The sequence below is a fragment of the Staurois parvus genome, unplaced genomic scaffold (assembly GCF_062004578.1).
Source record: "Staurois parvus isolate SC_StPar_1 unplaced genomic scaffold, SC_StPar_1.0 ptg000476l, whole genome shotgun sequence".
NCBI classification, from domain to species: Eukaryota; Metazoa; Chordata; class Amphibia; order Anura; family Ranidae; genus Staurois; species Staurois parvus.
In genome coordinates, this window is record NW_028318272.1 from 3,478,815 (window position 1) to 3,500,654 (window position 21,840).

At 40.4% G+C, this 21,840-nt stretch overlaps 1 protein-coding gene across 4 annotated transcripts in view; it reads left to right on the forward strand.

Annotated features, from left to right (window-relative positions):
* Nucleotides 1-21,840, forward strand: part of TENT4B (terminal nucleotidyltransferase 4B) — a 116,218-nt gene that overhangs the window by 11,648 nt on the left and 82,730 nt on the right. For all 4 annotated transcript variants that reach the window (XM_089689479.1, XM_089689481.1, XM_089689480.1 and 1 more), the window contains exon 2: nt 13,231-13,354. In XM_089689479.1, coding sequence (XP_089545605.1) covers nt 13,231-13,354 — 124 coding nt within the window. The remainder of the gene's footprint in view (nt 1-13,230; nt 13,355-21,840) is intronic.

The window sequence follows — 21,840 nt, forward strand, 5'->3', positions numbered from 1 at the left end:
CGACGTTGGGCTCAGGTTAGGGGGGGGGGGGGGGGGGGGAGTCCGTGAAACAAGGGTTTTTTTTTTTGTTTTTTTTTTTACCCTAATACAGGGGTATTGAATTAAATCTCACAGGGGTCTGGTCAGTAAAATTTTCTTCAAACGAAGGTCTGAGTGTCATGTTGGTGCTGTGCTGTGTCCTACACATTACAGCCTCCCGTGCACATCAGTCCTGCAGCCCCCCCCCCCGTAACCTTTTGGTGCCCAAACATCCTGTCCCTTAGGATGAAATGCAGGGTTCTACTGTGTGAGCACCTGTTAGTGTGACGTCCAGGAACTGGTGTGGCGGTGGTGCTCATTTACAGTTGCAAGAAAGTATGTGAACCCCTTGGGATTATGTGGAGTTTTCCATGAATTGGGCATAAAATGTGCTCTGAACGTCATCTAAGTCACAACAATAGAAGAACACAGTCTGCTGAACATAATACTACACAAACATTAGATGTTGCCATAGTTTAATTGCACATAACATGTAAACATTCACAGTGCAGGGAGGAAAAAGTATGTGAACCTTTGGACTTAATAACTGGTTTACCCTCCTTTGGCAGCAATAACCTCAACCAAACATTTCCTGTAGTTGCAGATCAGACCTGCACAACGTTCTGGAGTAATTTTGGACCACTCCTCTTCACAAAACTGTTTCAGTGTAGCAATATTCTTGGGATGTCTGGTGTGAATCGCTCTCTTAAGGTCATGCCACAGCATTTCAATCGGGTTGAGGTCAGGACTGGGCCACTCCAGAACGAGATCTGGGGTCGAACAGACCCCAGATCTCTCAGTTAAGAGTGCTTGTCATGTGCCCATGCTATCAGAAGGGATGTCCTGCCAGGCTTGTGCCCAAAGGGGAATGCATGCGTCAGTCCGACATGCATATGTAAACCATGATCGCACCACGCATGAGATATTACTGTGAACTTCAGATCAAGAGCAATAATCCTAGCACCAGACCTCTTGTGTAAATCTAAAGTGATAACCTTTAAAGGCTTTTAAAGCATCACCTATGGATAATTTAATGTACCGTGGTTTGTCGCTTCCACAGGCGTGCACAGTTTTAAAGCGTGACATGGTTCATATCTATATAGGCATAACATCTTTTATATTTAAAAAAAAAAAATGGTTGATTTATTTTTGGTTGTGCACTTAAATGTGCATTTGAAAAAAAAACACTGCCTAAATATTGCATATTATATAGGACAGGTAATGGGTTGGTGGGTTTTATTTCCAACTTTTTTAGTGATTTTAAACTACCCATACAGTTTAAAATAGAAATAAAAGCCATTATCAATACTTTTTTTTTTTTTTTGTGAACACACATCCTCTGTTCTCAGCTCTCAGTGAATGGCTGTGCAGGGGGGCTTTATCAGGAAAAGTCTAATCATTGGAAGAGAGCAGGCTGAGTTCCCAGCAGAGCTAGAGAACTGACTATGGTGTGTTTCCCTGCTTAGTGTGGTCAGTTTTTAATAGGAAAGCAGAGCAACTGGCAGGAACACCAGAGATTTCACACAATTGCTATACAAAGAGATCAGGATACTTTTTCATAAAAGTACATGGTACAACAGGCACATAGCAGAAATGGGAAATGTTGGTTTTACATATTCTTTAATGCAGAGAATGCATTAAAGTGTTACTAAACCCACAACCGTAAAATCAGTCTGTATACACAGTAAATCATGTTTTGTTATACTCACTGTGGAACCTAAGGGGTTAATCTTCTGCATTGTTTAAAAATGTTGTTTAATCTTGACTTCTCTGATCCTCCCCTTCTTCCAGTGTCTCCCTCTTATCTCCTGATAAGACGTGTGGTGACACTCTGCACATGTTCAGTTTAGTGTGCATTGCTAGAGAGGTTTTTTTTCTTTGTGAAAGAGTGCATGTGATCAGCACAGGGCAAATCTGCCCTGTCCAGACAGAGGTCAGGTGTTTTGCATCCTCCTAGAGCAGAAAGAAAACTCCTCCTACAAGCTGTAACCAGTGCTTTGCTGGACACTGATAGAAGTTACAAGACTGCTATATACCGCTGATGAGAAAAGGTATTTAGCAGTTTACTACATAATTGCATTTCCATGTTCTGTGTACTGAGAGACATAGTGAATGTAGGGTCCTGGGTTTAACACTTTAGGCCAGGTTCACACTAGTACAGTAAATCGCATGGGATTCATACAGGAACTGCACTGCCTTCCTATGCACATCACATGCAATTTGTGTGCGGTGCAATTGGAGCCATACAACGGTGTGCTCCAGTGCGGTGCAATTGGAGCAACGCACCTGCACCAAAAAGGTGCAGGACCCTTTTTTGGGTCTGCACTAGAATCGTATCGCATGGGTATTCTCACCTATGCAAACTGATTCTGCACATCGCACCGTGTTTTGTGGACCACTTTCGGGGTGTTGTTAACTTAACACACACACCCGCAACGGTTCGCATGAACTGGATGCGATTCTGATGCGGTGTGGATTAGCACAGAAAACGCTGAAAATTCCGCACTGCATCAGTGTGAACCCAGGCTTAAAGTTAAAAAAAACCAAAAAAAAAAACCTTTTTTAGATTTTAAAATCACTTAAAAAAAGTTGAAAATGTGAAGTTTGATGCTTTTTCTCACAAGTCTCAGGAATTAGCATATTTATGGCTAAATTTATACCCAAGTTAATTTTCTTTTCTGTTAATTTGTTGGGTGCATCTTAGAAATGCTTTGTGTAATTGCTGCTAAGCAATCTAAAAATCCTGTATATGGCAAGGTATTTGCCCCATATACTGGCAATGCTGTTATTTAGCTATTCACAAAGCTTCTATTTTATAAGCAACAAAAAGGAATGTTTCCAAGCAGTTTATCCTGCTGGATTAAAATCTGACAAGCCTCAGGCTCCAAATGAGCTGTTTGGCCTTTTAACCTTTCGTGGAGTAGAAGAGGTAAATTTTACACTTCATTAAATACATTTAATAAAACTATAAGATTCTAAAACTTTGTTGCATGTTGACCTGAGGAAGATTTTTTTCCTTGACCAGAATTGGATATAGGCCAACAAGAAACAAGTTAAAGCGGAACTCTAGGTAAAATTCAAAATGGTGTATATGATGCAGTCAGTCATTCAGTGTGCACATGTAACCATTTTATTACCAGTTGATTTTGCCAGCAGATCTGTGTTTTTTTGTTTTTTTTTCCACTTTCAATAAAAGAGTGCATCAACAAGAAAGAAAAAGAGATCACTCTGGAGCTTGGGAGATTTTTGCTTAATGTGCAAATCTACACATTATGGTCGAGTGGTTTAAACCGTTTGTGAGCTGTAAAGACTTTTAAAGAGTTGCCTTTGGACAGTTTTAGGTATCTGCATTCGTTGCCATTTTGCGGGTGCACACAGTTTTGAGACAAGTGTCTAGTCAAAACAACTTACCGTATATATTTAAAAAAAAAAGGTGTTTGCTTTGTGTCCTAAAATTTTGATGTATTTTTTTTAAATTTTTTTTTGTGTTGAAAATTATAGGTTTGATAAACAGTAGTGCAAATATCGTGCAACATAAAATTGCAACTTCAACTACACGGCCTCTACTTTCAGAAAATATAAATTTTAGGGAGGTTTTGAGTAATTTTCAGGCTAGAAACGGGCATTTAAACACATGCAGAAAGTAATTCTGGCAGCCAAAGGATTAAAAATAATTAAAATTTGATAAAATTTAGTTGCTGCTTGCAAAACCCAACTCATGCTGTGATTTAAAGAACAAGATGTATTTTGTAAAACAAAATGTATTGTGAACGACTTTCTAAGTTATGAACCTTCTAAAGTGGTGCTGCTTCTGTTAATTGTACAGTTTATATGAAACATTCTAGTGGTATACCACTTGTCTTGTTAATAAGTCATAGCAAACCTCTATGCTCTCTGCTCCCATTAATTAAATAATTTTTGCTTCGTGATGAGGTCACCTCTGTTGTACTGCCCTCAGAGTTTATGCAGCTATTGTTTTCACACTGCTAAGGACATTTCAGAATCTGTCACTCTGAATTTCTGGCCTGGCAGCACATTGTGTAGCCCTCATTTTGTGTGTTTCAGTTTTACATTACATGCAAAGAATACTGAGAACACTGTTTAATATGACCCATACAAGCACATACATTGCACCAAAGAGATTACACTTCACGTATATACCATTGTGTTTTAGTTTATTTTTTATTACTGTATACCTGGAGGGAAAAGGCGTGTGTTTTCCTTACAAGAACAGGAATAGAGGGTAATCTTCAGTGTGGACACGGGATCTGGTTACCCAAAGGATTTTCCTCTCATTTCCTGATGTGGCTATTAGGAACAGGAAGTAAAATAAATCTCCCCAGTGGGACACAGTTGATGGTGAAAAACCAACCCTGACAGGGTTTATTACCCTCCTGGACTCCAAAACGGGGAGAAAAAAAGAATGGTGTGACAGAACTGCTTATACAACTTCAGTTCTTCAAAAAGTTGGGACTTTGTGTAAAATCTGCAAAAAAACGAGAATGCAAGGATTGGCAAAATTCATAATACCATATTCACAAAAGAAAACATATCAAATGTTTTAATCTGAGAAATGTACAATTTTAGGTAACAATAGGATCATTTTGAAATTGATGACAGCAACATGTCGCAAAGCTGGCCAAGTACATAAGCGACACTAACAAGGAAGTGCTGGAAGAACATTTTGCAACTAATTAGGATAATAGGCAAAAGGTTAGTAAAATGGTTGGGTATAAAAAGGACATCTTAGAGAGTTAGTCTCAGGGGTAAAGGTGGGCAGAGGCTCACCAATCTGAAATACTGCATCTAAAAATTGTCAAACATTTTCAGAATAATGTTCAACATGAAATTGCAAAGAATTTAAATACATCATCTACAGTATGTAATATCAAACAATTCTGAGAATCTGACGAAATCTCTGTGAGCAAGGGACAAGGCTGAAACACAATATTGGAAGTCCGTGATTTTCGGTCCCTCAGACAGCACTGCATTAAATACAGGCACAATTCTGTGATTGACATCACTTCTTGGGTTCAGGAATACTTCCAAAAAATCACTGTCTGTGAACATCACCTTTCAAAAATGCACGGTAAAGTTCTAGCATGCAAAGAAAAAGTCATATCTGAACATGATACAGAAATGCCACTGTCTTATCTGGGCCAAAGCTCTTTTGAAATGGAAAAATGTTCTGTGGTCAAACAAAAATTTGTCATTCTTTTTGGCAACCATGGGCGCCCCATCCTCTGGATTAAAGGAGAGGTACCTTGTGGATTGCTTTTGTAGCTCATTTCAAAACCTTGCATCTATGATGGTATGCATTAGTGCATATAAAAATGGGCAGCTTACACATCTGTAAAGGCACCATCAATGCTGAAAGATATACCCTGGTTTTAGAGCAGCATATACTCCCGTCCAGAAGATGTTTTATTCTTTCAGGGCCCTGCATATTTCAGCAGGACAATGCTAAACCGCATATTGAATCTTTGACAACAGCATGGCTTTGTAGTAAAAGAGTCCGGGTGCTTAACTGGCCTGCCTGCAGTCCTGACAAAGATCATCCAGGACTGTTCAGCAGTTAGAACCTTCTACCAGAAAAGAATGGGACAACATTGCTCTCCCAAAACTTCACCAACAGGTCTCCCCCGTTCCCAGACATTTACAGTGTTAACAGAAGGGATGCTACACTGTGCTAAATATGGCCCTGTCCCAATTTTTTTTAAATGTGTTGCTGCCATTAATTTAAAATTTTCAAAATTTTACCTTTTTTTAAAAAAAAAAAAAAAAAAAGTACATTTTCTGATTTACTGATTTTGCTTGGCAGTGTCCAAATCTTTCAGTAGATGGTAATGTAACCTGAATGTATCTAAATCTTGTGTTCCCAAAGCTTTCATGCATATCTCTCCTACATGGCCCAGCTCTAGTACCTTTTGCCTCACCTTGCAGGCAGATTGTTTTCCCTCTCTCAGGTTCTGGAGATCTGTCTCCACCATGAGTGCATGTAGGGATCTTTTGGTTTCGGGAGCCACTGAGAGCAAAGCTGTCCCTTGTAAACACAGAAGGCTCCAGTATTTACAAGTGATAGCGGGGAGCAGGAGCGCTAGAGCCAATTGGCTAAATACACTTTGCAAATATGTACTTGTGAAGCATTTTGCTTGCCCAGGGATTTGAAATTCTGTTTAGCTATTGCTTTTGTTAATACTTTGCCACACAACATAGCTAGGAAAGTGACCCCAGTATTTCCTGGTTCAGTTTTTTTAGGTTACTTTTATTAGCTGCAGTCTCAATAGTGCCATCATTCTCCTAATGTTCAGTGTTGCAGAGTTACATCACCTAGAGTTTAAGGTAAATGTTTACAGTAGGTAACAGAACCTGTTTGTGTGAATTATCACGTACATTTAGTTGCCTGATTAACCTTTAGGCTAGGTTCACACTGCTGCCATGACTTTTCAGTTTGATTATGTAGTGCTACTTAGATGCCACTTTGATAAGGTTTGTATGTTCTATGGGGCCAAGATCGCCCTGGAATCGCACCAAAATCACTCCTTGCTGAGTCATCGGAAACCATTGAAAACAATGTCATGTAATTCTGTGCGACTCAAGTTGCATCTGAAATCTAACAAGTGTTAACCAAGCTTCACTCACAACTAAAGTGCTACTAAACCCACAACCGTAAATCCAATCTGTATATGCAGTAAAGCATGCTTGTTATACTCGCTGTGAAACCTAAGGGGTTAATCCTTTGCATAGTGTAAAAAGACTGATCCTTTTCTTCTCTGTTCCTCCCCTTTTTCAAGCGACCACCACTTATCTCCTGACTGAACCGTAGGCATGCACATGCTCAGTTTGGTGTATATTGCTAGAGAGGTTTTTTTTTTTTTCTTTTCTTGAGAGAGTGCATGTGATCAGCACAGGACCAGTCAGCACTGTCCAGACAGAGGTCAGGGGAGGGATTTCCATCATAGAGCTGAAAAAGCTTTAGCTAGTGCTGGGCTGGTCACAGATAGAAGTAACACAAGACTGCTCTAACTGCTGATGAGAAAAGGTATTTAGCAGTTTATAGTTACTAAAATAATTGCACCTCCATGTTGTGTGGGAGACCAGATATAGTGAATGCAGGGTCCTGGGTTTAGTAACGCTTTAATAAGTGTTGTTATTCAACCTTTCTCCTCCCCATATTAAGTGTTGTGGGTTTTGTTGGGGCAGCTAGTATGGTGTTGTCTTTCTAGGATTTGCATCACGCATCCCAGGAGGCTTCAGGGCTGCCTCCCCAGTTGTCATATCTTGTGCATGTGCAGTAGAGGGCTGGTGGTGAGTTGTCAGGAAATCAGTCTCCTCCTGTATCCAAGATGGCAGAACAGGAACAAAAATGGCTGTGAAGACATGGCTACCAGGAAGCCGGCTCTGGCCTTCTTGGGCTAGTAAGTATGTATTTTTTAACAATCAACAGCTACACTACTTGTAGCTGCTGTCTTTTAAAAGGAGAAAATTCACCTGGATGGCCAAAGATTAAAAATTATGGTTTGGTAGTGCAGTCATATGATCTTTTTACTGAATTACATTCATGTATTTAAGAACTGTTGGTATAAACCTATAACTGTGGGATAAGGCTAAGGAAATAGATTATTGGCTTTTGATAAAGGGCTTGTAGAACACTAGATAATGTTGTAGCTCCATTAGAGTTGTGATCTGTTGACTGTGCATGCTGACCTTGGAGCACACTGAATGCAGGTATTTTGTGTATGTGAGTTTGAACCATGCTCTGCTTTGTTTTTTTACGCTGTAGCTATCCTAACATGTTTCAAGTACTGGGGGCTGGAGGTGAGAGAAGTCAAAAATGTAAACTTGCAGGATAGGACCACAAGGAGAACTTGATCAATGTGGTGATTCTAGTCCACTAGGCTGTATAAAGGTGTCAACATCTTCCTCATCAGCCCATGTACTTAAAGTGATGAATTTTTTTTCTTAGATTACAAACATGTTATACTTGCCTGCTCTGTGAAAAAGTTTTGCACAGAATAGCCCTGATTCTCCTCCTTCTCGGGTCCCCCGCTGGTGCTCATAGAATGCATGAAGGTAAGAAACCCTTAGGCTTTAAAACTACATGTGTACCTCGGTTTACAAATGCCTCGGTTAACGTAATTTTCAGTTTACGAATGAAAATCCATTGAAAATAATGCCTTGGTTTACGAATTTTTTTCACAATACAAAGTGTATGCCGGTGCTTATTTTTTTAAATGCAATCGCGGGCTTTTTTTTTTTTCTCTATAGCTCACAGAGCTGTCACGTTCCCCAGAGTTACAGGAAGCTTTGTTTCTTTTAAGAATCTAAAAGAAAACATTGCTTCTTTTAACTTGGGGAAATAAACTAAGAAACTTTCTCTTTTAGCTGGGGTGGGGGAAAGTGACAGCTGAATCTCTGAGCTATAGTGAAGGAAAAAGAAAAATGGTTATTACATTTAAAAACCGGCACCATAATAAAAAAATAAAAAAAATGGCGTGGGGTCCCCCCTCCCATCCATACCAAGCCCTACGGGTCTGGTATGGCTTTAAAGGTGAAGCCCCACGCCAAAAATTAAAAAAACAAATTGGGGTACCCCCCAAAATCCATACCAGACCCTTATCTGAGCATGCAGCCCGGCAGGTCAGGAAAGGGGGGGGACGAGCGAGCGCCCCCCCCTCTCCTAAACCATACTCAACATGGGGGGTGCTTTGGGGCATGGGGGGCTCCCCCCCAACGCACATTGTCCCCATGATGATGGGGACTAGGGCCTCTTCCCCACAACCCTGGCCGGTGGTTGTGGGGGCCTGCGGGCAAGATGCTTATCTGAATCTGGAAGCCCCCTTTAACAAGGGGTCCCCAGATCCCGGCCCCCTCCCCCCATGTGAATGAGTATGGGGTACATGGTCCCAATACTCATTCACAAAAAACAAAGTGTACTGTGAAAAAGACAGGACATGGTCTTTGACAACTCCTTTTTTTTTTTTTTTTTTTAAAACAATGTCCACCGCAGTAGTTCCAACGTCAATCACGATGCCCGCCACCGCTGAACTGAAAAAAAGGCTCCGCTTCTGACGATGGCTTCCAGCCGTCTGCCTGCTCCGGTGGTTTGACAGTTCTTAAATGGGTAAGGGGCAAGGCCACCCGGGGACCATCACGCATGTGACATCAATGAGGCAGGATCACTCGGGTCCCACAGAACAAATTAAATTCATAAACCGAGGTATGCCTGTACTTCAGTAGACACCAATAGGACCCTATTACTCCACTTCCTCTCCAGTCTTGAGTACAAGGGTCTTGAGTCAAATGAAATTCCTGTATTTACTGTAATTGCATTTAAAATTAAATTTATAATTTTTCGTAATAGATGCATAACTGCATTCATTAGTCTGTTTTATATCTACTTGGAGTTTAGTTTCAATGACAGTTAAGAGAAGTGCTGGTCACCAACATTGCTAAACTGGCTGAAGTGTTAAACATATCTTACCACTTATTTCAAGTCCCGAGAGCCCCTAAACCTGTTGAACTCCTAGATGCTAAACTGCAACCTGCTTAGATTTTGGAGCTCCTAGGACAGCTGTGAAATTGATGTGTGCCAGGGTATGACGCTGTCAGTTCTACATTACCAAGGCCCTCAGGTAGATTTTAATGCTTGGGCTTTTCTCTTATCAGAGGTTACATAATAGTCTTGGCATCTTGGCATCATCCTTATGCATTGCTGAAGATTATGGTCATTCCCTTTTTAATAACTGCTTTCTACACTATCCCATCTACAACAGCACAGCAGAATTGTAGATGACATGCTTTATAGCCTGCTGGAAGATTGTGGCAGCATCAGAAGTTGATTTGTTAAAAACACTAAAGACTGTGAACGTATAGATTTTCTTTAGTGGCTAAAAATTCTGTGCTGATGTTTCTAGTGGAAATAGTTTTTTTTGTTGTTTTCCCATAGGGGGACAGTTAATTTGTTGCCTTTTTTTTTAGTTGATTTCTCCTTTTTTACCTGGTGCAAGTGACACACAAAGTGAAGAGAAATCTCACCAACATCGTGGCTGCATTCACACTAGCGTTTTAAAGGCTCAAGGTTTTTTACTTTCATGTATTCTGTGTACCGGTGTACAGCAGCCCCGACCACCCCCCCAAAAAACTTGCCTGATCCTTAAAGGGCACAAGAGTTCCCATTTATAGTCTCGTTTACCTCTGCGTGCTTGTGCATATATGTACATACACTCAGTGTTTTATAATAATTATTTTGAATATCATTTTAATTTAGTTTTTTCTTTTGCTTTTATTTTTCTAAATCTATTAAAGGGTTTTGTTTAAGCCAACAATCTAAAACTGGAAATAAAAAATTGTGCATATATGCGTATTTTCCAGACCTGTTTTACCTTTTTGCATTATCCATATTTCATACTCTTCATATCCCTTCTTGCCTAGTCTGTTTCTTAGACTTAGTGGCAGGTGATAGTCAGTGCTGCTGTCTGAAAATAGTGAGAAAACCTCAGGAAGTTTTCATTCCTACAGAAATCTTCAGGAAGTTTTCTGTAGGAATGATTTTCATTCTTTGCCAGGAACCAGGCATGCAACACTGCAAGTATGCATTTCTTTTAATTTTTTTTTTTTTTTTTGTTTGTTTGTGTTGTACTTTAAATGTGGTGGCTGTAGTTTTAGATTTCTTTTTTTCTTTTTCAGTTACTTTCACTTGGCGGTCTGGCCAGGTTTTCTTTGTGCCTTAGAGGTAACTTGCATTTATCTAGTGTGTAAAAACACAGGTCACAGCACATAGTGTAAACGAGTCCTAACTGCACTTTTTGCTGGACAGTTTCATCAGTTAAAGTAAGTTGAAAAATAACAGATTTATTGGCGAAAGGTAAAAATAAGGGGTGGGGGAAGCCTAAGAAAATCAAATTATTGCAGCCACCAAATTTAAACATTGATAACCTACAATAGATTTTTCGGCTGTAATATATAAAGGAGATTGTACTACCAGGTTGTAACATGTGCGAACAGGTAAGGAAAGGGTTTTGAAAAATTAATTAAATTGTTAAAATAGTTAATTAGTTGAGCTGAAATTTTTTTGGCCATATTTCAGTTCATGACTGGAGCCCAGTTACATGGCAGGAGTGTGCCCGTGTGTGTGCTCGCCTGTGTATATGTGTGTGTGTGGGTCACTAGAATCAGGGGCCGTGGAAGCAGAGCTGCCTGACCGCTTCCACTAGACAAGCAGGAGTCTACATGTCAGTTTTATACACAATCCCAGTGGCTGCAGCCACTGGATTGTGTATGAAAACCCCTTGCGTCAGGTCTGTATGGTATGGTGTACAAGCCTGGCAGTGAAAGGATTAAGTGGATCTAAATGCTCGAAGGCAAGCATTACGATCATGTGACCTCTGTGATTGTCAATCAGCAGTCACATGATCGGAAAGCTTCCAATTGCAAGTATGCATCGGCAGCTTTCCAGTACTTGTTAGTTACTATGCTGGAAGCGCGCTTATAGCAAAAGGTTTACCAGCAGATGCATATATGTGTCCACTCAGTGTTAAAGCCCACCCACCGAGATGCCACATAAACTGTATTGCCAAAAGTATTGGGACACCCCTCCAAATCATTGGATTCAGGTGTTCCAATCCTCTTCGTGGCAACACGTATATAAAAACAAGCACCTAGGCATGCAGACTGCTTCTACAAACCTTTATGAAAGAATAGGTTTCTCTCAGGAACTCGGTGAATTCAAACGTGGTATGGTGATAGGTTGCCACCTGTGCAATAGGTCCATCCGTGAAATTTCCTTGCTACTAAATATTTCACGGTCAACTGTTAATAGTATTATAACCGAGTGGAAACAACTGGTAACCACAGCAACTCAGCCAAGAAGTGGCAGGCCATGTAAAATGACAGTGAGGTCAGCGCATGCCGAAGCGTACAATGCGCAGAAGTCGCTAACTGTCTGCAGATTCGATAGCTAAAGACCTCCAAACTTTGTGTGGTTTTCAGATTAGCACAAAAACAGTAGAGAGCTTCATGGAATGGGTTTCCATGGCAGAGCAGCTGTATCCAAGTCTTAAATCACCAAGTGCAATGCAAAGTGTCAAATGCAGTGGTGTAAAGCACGCCACCACTGGACTCTAGAGCAGTGGAGACTTCTTCTTTGGAATGACGAAACCACACTTCTCTGTCTGGCAATCCGATGGATGTGTCTGGGTTTGGTGGTTTCTAGGAGAACGGTACTTGCCTGACTGCATTGTGCTAAGTGTAAAGTTTGGTGAAGGGGAAATTATGGTGGGGTTGTTTTTCAGGGGTTGGGCTTGGCCCCTTAGACTGGGATGCCATTCAAGTTCATGTGTATGTTGAACTTTAAAGATGCTTGAAAACATGATGCTTAGGTGTGAATGTAGCATAAGACTGGCACCCAGGAGATCCTGGGGAGAAGATGCCAGCTACAGCCTGTTGGAACTAAAGTACCTTTGTGTGCCCTTAGTTCGGCTTTAGGCTCTGCTCACATTCAGGCAGTTTAAATTGTGGGTGGAATCGCCTTGATATTCTGCCTGCGATTTGAAAACTTGCTGTTAAAATGTAAAATCGCTCATTAGCGTGTTCAGGTGCCATTAATTTCAGCGACACCTGAAAACACAAGACATTTTTGCTGGTGCAATTTTTCATGCGGCAGACAGAGATTGAGTAAACAAAACTGTTTGACACAAGTCACACAAAGGAAGTTCTGGAATGTGATTTTATTTGTGCGTTTATCACTCGAAAAACCGATAAAACGTCTTGCATTTTCAGGTTGAAATTAATAGCACCTGAACACGCTGATGTGTGATTTCACATTTTAACAGCGCATTTTCAAATCATGAGCAGAATCGCGTTGATTCCACCCCTGATTTAAAATGCTTGTATGCTAACAGAGCCTTAAACTAGCCTCTCTGGAGGCTAACTCCAGCTTAGGCAACATGTTATATGTTACACCTATGTTTAAGAACCATTGTGCACAGCTATGAATGTGCGGAAAGTTGAACTATTGAGCAAAGATGAGCCAGGAGCTCTACCTGTTTGGATACATTCATGTGCGAAATTTCATATTTACCAGACTAAAAATTTTAAAACTTTTTTTGTTTTCTCTAAACCTAATATTAAAATAAAAAAAACATATAGGACCATAATCCTTTTAATACTGTTTGGTTTTGACTTTTACTGAAAGTGCTATTATTTTTGCAGTCTTCATGAAGAAATCCTCGACTTCTACAAATACATGTCCCCTAGGCCAGAAGAGGAAAAAATGCGGATGGAAGTTGTTAATAGGATTGAAAATGTTATTAAGGAACTTTGGCCAAGTGCAGATGTGAGTATAATGCTTGTCTTGGCATCTGTAGTGAGTTAATAGGATATGTAATGTGGTGGTTTCTTTTTTTTTTCTTTTTTCTTTTTCTGTACATGTTTACAATACAATGGGGGGGGGGGGGGTGTTAACAGAGACCGGTAAGCATCAACAAATGTGCCAATTTCTATATGCCTTCTTAATTAGTGCTCCATGAGGCAAAATAAGAAAAGTGCCGTGCACCAATCCATTTCTTTGCTGTATGGTGTGGTGGTTCACCAGATTCCAACATGCTTGCTCTGGCATTTGCCAGAATTTTGGCGCAATTCTGAGATTATCTTCCACTTGGTTTATCCTAAACGTTTTTTCTTACTGCGTTTCCACACCCTACTATAGTGTTTACTTCACTTTAGTACTGGTGTATATTTTTGAATGGTTATTATATTACAACATTGATGGAAGTACTTCATTATTGGTGCATGTAATTTCACATTTTTAGAAACTGTCGCATAACTCTTTTAATACCATTTGGCTTGGTTGGTGCAACCCAATATAGAATTTGGCTCATAATATTTTTAATTTGGCACACAGAAATGTGGCATTATTTACAACACGAAAATGAAATATTTAATTCCCCTAAGATGTTTAAAATAAAATATATTCTGTCTTTTACTGTTTAATTTAAAGTATATGCTCAAGGTTTTTTTACCTTCATGCATTCTAGGCATGAAAGTAAAAAACCTGTGTGCAGCCCCCCAATACTCACCTAAGCCCCCTCTCTATCCAGCGATGTGCGCTAGTCTCGGCTATTCCGGGACTCCCTCTCATTAGCTGAGACAGCAGCGGGAGCCATTGGCTCCTTCTGCTGTCAATCACAGCAAATGAGAAGAGAGGGGGGTTGTGCCGAGCCGCTGATTGCACACACGCAGCAGTGGCTGGGGTGTCTCCATTACAGTAGGCTACCCTGTTACTGATCTGTGCCTCTCCAAACTACTTTTACTTCTAGTGGTCAACTTCCCTGACGTCACTGCTTACATGCTGCCATCCAACACACTGTCTAAAGTTCACCATAGGCCAATAAGGTCACGCTCATTGGACAGGAGAATGGCATCCTCATTATGCTGACTTGAACACAGGTTTTTTTAGTTTTACTGTCCCTTTCCTTTCAGAGGCTATAAAGTGCCAGGCAGATAAAGCCTGAATAGCAAGGGTACTGGATTATTTTACATGCAGCATCCTTTGTTGCCTAAGGATTTCAGTGGGGGAAAAAAAAATTGTGTGTGTGTGTGTGTATATATATATATATATATTGTATGTATGTGTATATGTATGCGTTTCAAGCATTAGTAAAAGTCTCTGCCTTCTTCCTAGGCCCCTCCTTAAAGTGGAATTAAACTCCTGCAAAAAAAAAAAAATTGAAAAATGGGCCCTTGGAGCTTTATGCATAAGTGTGCTATCATTTGCAGCATATTGGCACATTATGACAGACTTACTTAGCAAGCAATCCCTCCAGTGTTGTGGTGTCAGCGATTTCCTCTTCCACAGCCACATCTATCATCTCCAGGTCTTCCTTCTGGGTTCAGACTCTTAAAGTGGTTGTAAAGGCTTGAAATTTTTTACCTTTTATGCATTCTATGAATGCAGGTAAAAAACCTTCTGTCCTGGGTCTCTGTCTCCTCATTGGCCGAGACTGCAAGCAGGAGCCATTGGAAGAAGCACAGAGACTTGAAGCTCAGAGACTACTGTCTGTGTAATTTGGACTATGTATGTAAATCAAAGACCCCACTGATACCTTTTTGTAGGTGAATTAAAAATTCTTATTTTAAAGGGCCAAAAAAAGATAGTCATTAATAAAAAGAGACTGCTTTCTTTCTTAAGGAATTTTCCAACATACCCTATTTTTTTATTATTTACTGAAAGTACACAGGGACCCAGTCCATCCTTCCTATAGACCTATTGTAGCCTCTATGGGCAGCGTGACCCATGTGTTACAATACAAAGTCTACTTCCTACAGCCTTTGGTTCAAGAATTACCATCTTACATTAGGGATTCCATCTTATTGACACTCTAAAGAAGTACACATGGGAATCAAACTATAGTTGGTTGTCTCTGGATATGGCTTCTCTATACACCACTATCCCTCATAACATAGGTCTCCTGGCTGTGGAATATTTCCTTTCACATTGCTCAGACTTCATTATAAACAGGTCCATTTTATCCTTGAAGCCACCAAATATTGTCTTGAACATAGCTATTTTTTGTTCAAAGTCGATATTACCTCCAGGTAAATGGCACAGCTATGGGGGCTTCCTTTTCCCCAAGCTATGCTAATTTGGCTATTGGAACTACAGCATATCCATCACCATAAGCCCTTTGCTCAGCATGTCAACTTTTATGGAAGGTATATTGACGACATCGTTATTATTTTGGATGGCCCACCCACCATGGTTGCAGAATTTGTTGAATATTGTAAAACCAATTTGTTTGGAATATCTTTTTACCTGTGTATTTGATCAGCATACCTTCATTTTCCTTGATTTGGGGTTGGGCTCCATGGACACTCGAATTATCGCTAAAAATCATTTCAAAGAGACTGCGGGGAACTCCTATGTGCACTCCAGCTGTTGCCATCACCCTAGATGGAAACACAATGTCCCAAAAAGCCAATTCCATTGGCTTTGCAGAGATTGCAGTTAGATGCAGACTATTTAGATCAAGGAAAATTTTACTTAAGAAATTTTAGTGAAAACGCTTATGCTGCTAAATACATTGATCATACCTTTTGCTATTTATAAAAATCCTCCTGGGAGAACTCTCAGTCCCTCAACTGAAGGAAATCCCACCAGATTCATAACACCATTCCATTCCAAATATAAATGGATGGAAAATATTTTCAAGAAAAATTGTGAAATCTAGTTTCAGGACCCTGTTTTAAAACACATTACTTCCCCAGGCTATGTTCTCTTATCGTAAGGCTCGTAATATAAAAAGCCAGGTAGCTCCAAGCAAGTTGCGAAATCCAGTGCCCGTTGGCCCCATGATAACCAGCTGCTTCTCCGACTTATCTGGAATGTATAGATGCATCAAGAAAAAATGCTTAACTTGTACTTTTTGTACCTATTGGCCTCAAGAGCTTTGAGGCCAATGGTAAAAATTATTCCATTTCTTCATGTGTTCTACGGATTTTATTTATGCTCTCAGGTGCCCTTGTGGTCTACTTTATATCGGTAGGACCATCAGAGCCCTGAGGACAAGATTTGAAGAACACAGGAGAGCCATCAAACAAGGAGATAAAGATAATAGTGTACCCAGGCACTTTCTACAAGTGCATGCCTGATCTACATTGGGACTACAGGTCTGGATCATAGAGCAGATCTCTAATACTTTCCCCAAAGCCGAAAGGTATAAAATAAAATTTTGTGAACAGGAGACATATTGGATCTTCTTGTTGAATACCCTAACACCAGTAGGGCTCAATGAGCAAACCAGTACTATCATTTTAGTTCCATTGTCTTGACAATTATATTTAAGCTATATAAAGCCTTTTTTTTTTTATATTTATACTATTATTTTATATATATATTCATTTCTTTCCCTCTTAATCTTTCCATATACAGAGAGCAAATACCAGACTCTTCTTGGTATGTTGTTCACATCATGATCTTCATTTTACAGGCTAGAGTTCCCCTTTAGGAATGAACTTTTGAGTATCGCTTTAAGCTGGACATAGTTGGATCGAAAATTTGTCCGGTTCAGCAGGGACCACCTAAATTTTGAACCATCTATGGCCAGTACCATTTGCGATAAGTCGATCTAATGATCGACTTGTCATAAACAAGCTTGTTGGAAATCCATCCCACTGTGTTGTATGTTCACACTGGGGGAGGATTCCTCTCTCCACCTCGAATGTGTGGATTGGGAATCAGTTTTTCTTTCCCAATTTTTTTTATTTATTTATTAATATTATTATTATTATTATAATAATACAAGGCTGGGCTGTGATAACATTTTTAGAATGCATGGAGTCCCATTGTCACAGGCACAAAGCTGTGTCATAAATGTACACTAAGCTGTACAGGTGCGGGTTATTGTACACCAAAAATAAACACTGATGGGCAGGGAGAAGAGTTTATTGCAAGAGAGACTAATAGGTGTCACCCTACCAGTCCTCGTAATTTTTTTTTTTTTTTTAATAAATTACACGTCAAGATTACCAAGTGCAAAAAAAAAAACAAATGCTACTGTATGCATTTTCTTTGTGATCATTTTACATCATCTTCACCATTCACAAGATATTGCTTTATGTGCGTTGTGCACATAAGAGTGGGTGAGACAGGGAGCAGTGTTGGCCAGATCTCAGGCCGCATGTGTAAGGGGCACAAGGGTGCTTGGCTGTCCATAATCAAAGGCGTTCAAACACTGGAAGTGCCTGTTTTCTAATCCTTATTTACATGGTGTGCTCCCCCTGTCATGTCGTGTTTCCAGCAGGGATTACCTTTCAAAATACACCATGTTAACAAAAAAAGAATGTAGGATGTATAATAAGTTGTGCTTGAAGTTCAGGTGATCTAAATGAAAATACGTCTGAATAAAACCTGTACATGTTTCTTCAAATTTGCATGTGTAATTATGATTTATTTGTTGACATTAACTGACTGCGGAAATGTTTAGATGTGAACATTTTTAACCAGTTTAGCTTGTTTGATGCCAGTAGCAAGCATCAGCTTGTGCTTGTTTTCCTCAGATGGCTCTGAGATGTAAAGTGAAAGTAATCCAGTGGCTGTATATCTGCTGATCACTTTCACAGTGAAGTGGTGCAGTCTCCCTAGAACCACATTGGAGGACTTCAAAATAGCGGGCAGGAGGAGACCGAGGAATATCCATTCTTTAACCTGGGTTCACACTGATGCGGAATTTAGTGTTTTCTGTGCGAATTCCGCACTGCATCATAACCGCGCCCGTTCATGCGAACCGCTGCGGATGAGTATGTTAACACCCTGAAATCGGTATGCAAAACGTGGTGCGATGTGCAGATAAGGATCGCATAGGTGTAAATACCCACGCGATTCGATTCTTGTGCAGATCAAACATACAAACAAATGTATGACCCCAATCGCACCACACACAATTTGCACAGGAATGCAGTGCGGTTCTTGTGCGAATTACGTGCCATATACCGCACAGCATATGTGTGAACCCAGTGTCAATTTCTATCCATAATAAAATCAGAAGCAATTATTTTGTCAGGTCTGGTTTCAGAGCCGTCATTCTCTGACTGATACAGCCAGGGAAGCCTCTGTCTCTGCTCAAGTAGATGCTTTGGAACACAGGGGAGACATTGGGGTCTGTTAGCCTCCCAGTGTTTCCATAAAGATTACTTGTCACCTGGCCAATCCTGTCACATGGGGAAAGCAGTATTCCATAAAAAAAATAAAATAAAGCATTTTATTATATTAGGTTACCAGTTCTTAGATGTGATGGCTTCATTTGTTTTCTTTTTTAGGCTTTCTTCTACTTTCATTTGGGGATACAGCCAGTAAGTCTGTTATTCAACAGAAAACTCTTGCAGTTACAGGGAATGAGACAGACCATTTAACACTGGCAGGGGTGCTTAAAATGATCCGCTTTTGTTTATGAAAAAGCTTTACCCCCAAATGCGGGAAAAACCTTTTTGCTCTATTTGATTATTAAAGTGTTACTAAACCCAGGATCCTGCATTTACTATATCTGGTCTCCCACAGTACACAGGACCAGGGCTGTGGAGTCGGAGTTGTGGAGTCTGAGTCTGAGGAAATTTTGGGTACCTGCAGTCGGAGTCGGCAAACAATGCTCCGACTCCGACTCTGATTAAATTTAGATTGGAATTAAAAAAAAACAAGTTTAAATGTCCCAATTCACAAAAAGTTATAATTAATGACTTCTCTACTGTAAGAATAAAGACCAATGCATGCAGTGCCTCACGTAACCGCAAAACGAACACGTTAAGTGACCGTGAAGAAGCATGCTTTTCATGTGCTTCACTATATGGCACGCAACGCACAATTAGGAGTGGCAATACTTATACTTTCCATAGTGTTGTGTTCTGCTGTTACAGGGAACGCAGCGCCCATGGGTAATAAAAAAAAATTAATAAAACTTTGTTTTCATTGTGTTTGTCTTTTGCTTAAACTGTTCAATACAGTAGACTGTTGGCTTCCCAGCCAGTAGTCCTGTGGTAATGACATGTATGTTGCCTTTCTTTCCTTCAAGGAATGTATAAAATACATTCGCATATTAATACAGAGGAGTCGGGGAGTCGGAGGTACACAAAACTGAGGAGTCGGAACATTTATCTACCGACTCCACAGCCCTGCACAGGACATGGAAGTGCAATTATTTTAGTAAATATAAACTGCTAAATCCCTTTCCTCATCAGCAGTTAAAGCAGTCTTGTGACTTTTTTGTGTCCAGCAGAGCGCTGGTTAAAGCTTGTAGGAGGAGTTTTTTCATTCTTCTCTCACTGTCCTATGAGGCTGCAGGACCCTGACCCTTTGTCTGGAAAGTGCTGATTGACCCTGTGTTGATCACATGCACTCTCCCAAGAAAAAGAAAAAAAAAACCCCCAAAAACTCCAGCAATACACGCCAAACTGCAAATGAGCAGCTTGCCCTAAGACTGTTTTATCAGGAGATGAGTCACCGATAGTGAAAGAAGGGGGGGATCAGGAAGACAGGATTAAACATCCTTTTTTACTCATTGTGGGGGATTAACCCCTTTTTAAACAAAAAATTCACCTTTTAAACAAAAATAATACAGGTGAAACTCGAAAAATTAGAATATCGTGCAAAAGTTCATTTATTTCAGTAATACAACTTAAAAGTTGAAACTAATATATGAGACTCCTTACATGCAAAGCAAGATAGTTCAAGCCATCATTTGTCATAATTGTGATGATTATTGTCACAAACATGCGCAACACACAGTGAAGGACGCAGACTCCATCTTGTTAAGAGTATCCATTTTCTCCCCTCACTCCCGCCCCCTCCTTCTCCGAGAGGAGACATTTTGTGCGTGCGTGCGTGCGCGCGCGTGCGCACTGGTTGTGGGTCACTGGCAGGCCAAGGCATCTCTGAGATAGGTGCCTAGCTGTCTCAGAAAGCTGTACCATCTCACACCTCAGAAGAGATCAGGCAAGCTTTCTCCGGAGTTGAGAGAGATTCCAACCTCATAAAACCTAACTGCGTAGGTGACAGAATCAGATAACCTCGGTTAAAACCATTTTTTCCCCTATGTCTCCTATCTTGAAATATGAGAGACTTACATAAAAACCGAACATATCGTCAGATGGACGATTAGCAGGCAAACAGTTTGATGGGTCACTCGCCTTGTCTCGGACACACAGGAAAGCAGAAAAATAGATCTCGCGAACTGTTCAGTGTACACTTTCATAATTCATATCTAATCAATCCTCAGACTTATCTGCATAATAATCCACCCGCGGATCGAATGTCACTTGTGCAGATGAAAAGTTATGGGCCAAATATGAGTTATGGGAGATTTTCGCTCTAGTTGAAGCATCCACCCATCTCTCCACACCCTAAGCGGAGATTGGTCCTTGACTGCAGAGCCACCCACTGCTGGGAACTACAAAACCGGCTGTCAGGCCTAAGATTAAGAAGTTGAAGATGTCTCCCATTTTTAATATCAATACCACCTGGGGAGACAGGTGCCCTCTTGCTCTGAAACTTGAATCTGCTAACCCAGGACTTTGGCAAATACCTTAACCCTTTCACCTCTTTGATATCTCTTTGCTGTGCTATGGTTCTTTGTGTGTATCTATCTATCTATCTCTTCGTTACATCTTGTTTCTGTAAATATTTTTATTGCACCCGTTTGACCTTTTTAGTAATAAATCTTTCTTTCTGAAAGTGTTGAACTGTTTCTGTAGCTCTGTATTGCAACTTAAGAATCCCTGTCTCTAAAGAGAACGCTACTGTTTGTTTAACCCTCTGTATAACAGGCCTGTGTTATGACCGTGTTATGCAGTCGATTATTTCAATCACTATAGTGTTATAGCTGATAACGCCGAGTTTCTGTACAAAAAGGAGGTGGTGGCAGTGTGAAGGGTTAATTGCGTAACCTGACCCAGTAAAAATCGCCCAGACAGCCGATACATCGATTGTGGTCCGTAAGCGGGAAAATCGATGTGCAGGGTGCAGCTGGGTGTGGCATTGTTACGCACGTCACATCGTGGTTTTAGATTGGCTAGTCCTTCGGTCACGAGTTTGGTGACAAGGTCTGGGGTCTGATGCCGTGATCGTGACATATTGGACTTCGCAATCGTGGGATTGTCACACGTTGGTGGCAGCAATCATGACATATTGGTGGCAGCGATCGTGGGATCGTGACAATTATGGCTTACAGCTCATGAAATCCCCAAATCCACAATCTCAGAAAATTGGAATTTTGTGAAAAGGTGCAATATGATAGGCTCAAAGTGTCCCACTCTAATCAGCTAATTAAGCCATAA